The 5,083-nt window shown below is 35.2% G+C and overlaps 1 protein-coding gene across 1 annotated transcript; it reads left to right on the plus strand.

Moving 5' to 3' along the window:
* Positions 1–367: 367 nt before the first annotated feature.
* Positions 368–3,024, plus strand: LOC133717205 (UPF0481 protein At3g47200-like). The gene is made up of 2 exons (XM_062143879.1): positions 368–498; positions 1,388–3,024. Exon 2 carries the CDS (start codon positions 1,440–1,442, stop codon positions 2,865–2,867), a length of 1,428 nt encoding a protein of 475 aa, XP_061999863.1. The 5' UTR covers positions 368–498; positions 1,388–1,439; the 3' UTR covers positions 2,868–3,024.
* Positions 3,025–5,083: the final 2,059 nt, after the last annotated feature.

The raw sequence follows: 5,083 nt of genomic DNA on the forward strand, positions 1-5,083 counted from the left end.
TACAAGGCCACAGTGACCACTAAATTAAGAAAACTAAATTTCTTACAAATTTTAATAGAATTAATTTGATTAAATCTAACAAGTCACACTAGTTTTGACCGGAGAGCATAGCATTAATTTGACGATGCTGATCACATTCATACTGTGATACGCATGCTAGTCCTATTTGGTACAGGTACTAGGTACCTATCATGCTACAGTAACTAATTCGACTATTAAAGGGCTACCTAATAAGCGGACTTTGAGTCACGATTTTGGAGGTCTTCGCAATTGCAAGTATTGATCAGTATTGATCAACTTCACTTCCATTATTCAATGCCTACCTAAATGACAAATACTTACAACAACTTTCCCTCATCAGTCTTAAATTTCTAGATCCATCCATCCTGTTATAAATGGAACTGGTTTGCTGCAAAAACCACACTAACCCAAACCAAACTCAAATCAATTTCTAAAGATTCCCCTTCTCACCATTGATCTATTGCAAAGTTCTCTCAGGTACAATATATAGTAATATTTTGCTTTTCCATTGCGAGCTAGGTAGGGTACATATATTAGGGTTGTCACTCGGTCGATTCGAATCGGTTATACGTATTACTAACTTCAAAACCAAAGCTTTCGGTGTCAAAATTGAGCTATAAATTACCAACCAAAAGTTTTGGTTTTTAATCATGTCTACCAAATCCGGTATTTTGGTTTTCAGTATTACCATTTAGAATAACTAATTCTTTGTAATATAAATTAGAATGGATAATACTAGGTTTTTCAAGTTTATAGTCATACCTTTGTATTCATCTACTTTTTTTTTGAAAAGTTGTATTCATCTACTTATTATAGCTTTCTTTTGTACATATGACATCAATTTTTAGTCATTTTCAATAAAACTAGGTTATTTAACTATCTTTGACCAGATTACTTAAAATATATGTACTATTGATGTAGTATATGTAGTAATGTTCACACTATTATAAAAAAAATTTATGTTTATTTTTTAATATACATATATGTCGATTGAAAACTATAGTAATATAAAACTAATATTTAGATAATTGGTGGATTCGGTATTTATCAAAACCAAACCAACTTTTTCGGTAATTTTCATTTTCGGTTTTATCGGTCTCGGTTACTAAGACGTCGGTTTAACAATCCTAAAACATCAGTTAGTATTCGATCGGTTTGGTAATTACCAAACCAAGTGGCAGCCCTAATATAAACTCATTACATGCAGTTTGCATGTTTTTATTTTTATTAATTTCGTTTTCATTTCTAGGTAATTTGAATATATATATATATATATATATATATATATATATATATATATATATATATATATATATATATATATATATATATATATATGCTCCATTAACACTGCAACATGTTTCAGCCTTTTTAGGAGATCGAACCGATTAGTTGATGATTGATCATATATAGCACTCATGTCTGGTGTAAATCATAAGAGTGGTAAAGATCATACAGTTATCGATATTAATGACAAGAACTGCATCTTCAGAGTTCCTAATGTGCTCCGGAGACAAAATCCAGAAGCATATACACCTGACGTTGTTTCAATCGGACCTTTTCATCGTTATCGAGTAAAGCGAGGCAAAGAGGAAGGTAAAGGAGGCAAAGATGACAAAGAAGGCAAAGGTGAGGAAGATTTTCAACTCATAAAACAAGTGAAAAGGAGATATTTGAATGAATTTCTCACAGGTATAAAGAATATAACTTTGGAAGAGTTGACTACAGAAGTCATTAAGCTCTCAGATCAAAAGAATGAAGGCGAATTTGAGCAACGCGCGCGCGATTTTTATGCAGAATCACTTCATATTTCCACTAAAAAGTTCATCAAGATGATGATAGTTGACGGTTGCTTCCTAATTCAACTGTTTCGGAAGTGTGACGATGAGAAACTCAGGGCCTTTGATGACCCGGTGTTCAACATGGACTGTATGTTTCATTTCCTATGCCATGACATTTTGCTCCTAGAAAATCAACTACCTTGGTTTGTTATCCACAGTTTGTATAGCCTTATCTCTAAAGAATACCCTAATCAAGCCTCCCTCTCTTTTCTCGTCCTTGAAGTCTTCAGCACGCTACCATCACTGAAGCATAGTTGCTCAAACTATCAAACGCATCTCCGGACAAAAGAGAGACACTGTGATGCTGATTTTCTGCACATACTTGATCTGGTAAGAGCTTCTATGGTTAATCCATTAACTATCATAGATGTGAGAGCAAATGAAGCAGCTAGAAAACACGAGAGAGGCAATAAAGCTGTTCATGAAGACCCAGATAAAAATCAAATCCGTACCGCAACCGCTCTCTCAAAGGCAGACATTAAATTCAAAAACGTCGAAACGGATAGCAATCATAGCATAATGGACATCCAATTCAAAGCGGGTGGGTGGTTCAACAATGGGATTCTTGAAATTCCACAGCTAAATGTTGGAATGTCATCGAAAACATTATTCAGGAACCTTATTGCAATTGAGCAATGCTACCATGGTTATTCAAACGCGATTACATCTTATGCCATCTTTATGGATAACCTCATCTCTTCAAATGAAGATATGGAATTACTTCGCATGGAAAAAGTAATAGGTAACTGGATGAGTGATGAAGATGGTTGTAAGTTTTTCAGCGACCTTTACAAGGATATCGCGCACAAGAAGTTCTACTATGTTGATCTGTGCGAACAACTGAATTATCGTTACAGATTGAAACGGTATACATGGTTGGCTTCACTCAAGAGTGAAAAATTTTCTAACCCCTGCAGAATTTTGGCTTTCGCGATGGGCATTTTCATTTTGATTCTCACCGCGTGGAGTCAGATAAACAACATTCGGGTTAACATGCACAAGTGAAGTTTTACTAGCTAGCTAGTTATTCTCAATTGCCTTCGTTTCTCACTTTCTTCGTGTGTGGCTGTTGTTGTTTTTGGGATATTTGAATGTACCTTTTATATATATCATTTTAATTACCTTTTTTTTTTTTTGGTTAACATCATTTTAATTACCTTGACGGTATGTTTCGATGTATATGTTGTTGTACCTCTACTTATACCTATAGAGGTGTTTGTGTTTCACTCCATTCATATGCAATTTCGTAATCCGTATTGAGTTTTTATCTTCTTTGGAGACCCAATTTAAAATTGGGTCATGCTCGAATCGCTATATTTAACTCCCCCTGTTGGAGTTTGAACATAATTCTAAGAAGATTAACAATTTCGAATTTCTCAATCAAAATTATTTTTATTATTATTACGGCCTACAAAACTAATTAAACTGTGCCGATACAACCATCATATTAATTAAAAAATAGGATTTCTATTGGGACTTCCAAATTTGCTCATTTGACCTTTATATCTTTTGAATTATTGAATTACATATATATCCTCTTGTAAAATGACAATTATAGACAATGAATTATAATCAACTAGTATATATTTTCTTTACAAACCTCTCCGCCTAGTTTTAACAGAAATTAAAGACTAAGAAATTGTTCCAAACTTTTATTGAGTTCCTAGTCTAGACTTCGTTCAAGGTTTGGTTGGAGGATGAGTTTTGGGAGGGAGACGGTGGTTTTTGATTTTTGGTTATTTTTTATTTTTATTTTTTTTTTTGTTCCAGGGTTTTTTTTATATCAATTTTTGTAACCTTTCATTTTTTTTTTTTTGAATAACCTTTCATTTTTTTATAAGGGTTAGAAAAATAGGATTCATAGGAATCATTGTCTAACCGTTTGATTTATGACTGCTTGATCAATTTCTGTGTTATGGCCGTTTGATTCATGATTTAAAGTTCTAGAAATTATTTTCGGCACTTTTTAGGTTTGCATGCAAAAAAGAACAAAAAAAAAAAAGGAATAGAGGTGTAGTTAGTGAATTAGAGGTATAATGAGTATTTTATTTTTTTGTATGTGAATAATATAGCTAAAGTTATTTGAGGAATTCAAAAGGAGGTTTAGTGAGCACATTTTTGTATTTACAAGCACAAAGGAGGTGTAGAGAGTATGAGAAGTCAAATGAGCAAATTTAGAGGTCTCAATAGAAACTCCCATAAAAAAAAAAGACTAATTTTGGTACAAATAAAGGTGAAAAGCCTAAAACTACAAGACCACTAAAGTAAGAGAACTTAATTTCTTACCAATTTTAATAGAATTGATTTGATTAAACCTAACTAGTCACACTGGTTTGAACTGGAGAGCATAACATTAATTTGACGACGGTGATCACTTTCATACTATGATACATGTGTAGTACTATTTGGTGCAGGTACCAGTCATGGAAGAGTAATTTTTTATTTTTATTTATTTATATTTTATTTTATTATTATTATGTTTTTTAAACCGATAAGGGATTATGCGATATTAGCTCCTCGGAGGTAGACGATGTTGATACCACTTACATACCGCCAAGCATAAGCAACAAACTCGTAGGTGACCCTCGCGACATGGTTAGTCCCGCCTGACATGCCTCCGGTAGACCGACACCCGAGCTACCTAGCTATGGTGGAGGTCAGCCGGTATCTAGCCGGGAAACCACCTTCCCATGCTCTCCAAAAGGCTTCAAGAGAAGCAATATGTGCATTGTGTCCCATATCGAAAATGTAGAATAGAAAGAGACATCATTTAGTTGTAAAAGGGAGTCCTCCCCTACTTAGAAGGGGATGGGATCCATGATCCCCACACTTGTATCACTACAAAGGTCACTTGGCCTCACTCATAGCGAACTCTCTAAGTGGACGTAGCCTTGCCTCATAGGCAAGGTGATCGAACCACTATACATGCTTGTGTGTGTGTGTGTGTGTCTCTCTCTCCATCATGCTTCATACTTAGTTCCCGTATTCTCACACAGAAACATTGGCGCTAGAAGGAGGGTCCCTTGGAGAAGGGAATGAACCTCCGATCTTAGGTCCTAGCCAGGGGTACACAAGCCAGCGGGTACGCGCACACCCCATACCCTCAACTCCACTCCCAAGCTCAACTGTTCTTTGGGCCTCAAACAAATAGCCATGTAGCCCTGCTTGCACATGCAGCTCTCACTCATGCATGCCGCCATGCAGCAACTTGAGCAACCCCA

The sequence above is a fragment of the Rosa rugosa genome, chromosome 6 (assembly GCF_958449725.1).
Source record: "Rosa rugosa chromosome 6, drRosRugo1.1, whole genome shotgun sequence".
NCBI lineage: Eukaryota > Viridiplantae > Streptophyta > Magnoliopsida > Rosales > Rosaceae > Rosa > Rosa rugosa.

Bases quoted from the DNA above. Each gene is read 5' to 3' on its own strand.
- LOC133717205 (XM_062143879.1), top strand. From the start codon at position 1,440: ATGTCTGGTGTAAATCATAAGAGTGGTAAAGATCATACAGTTATCGAT.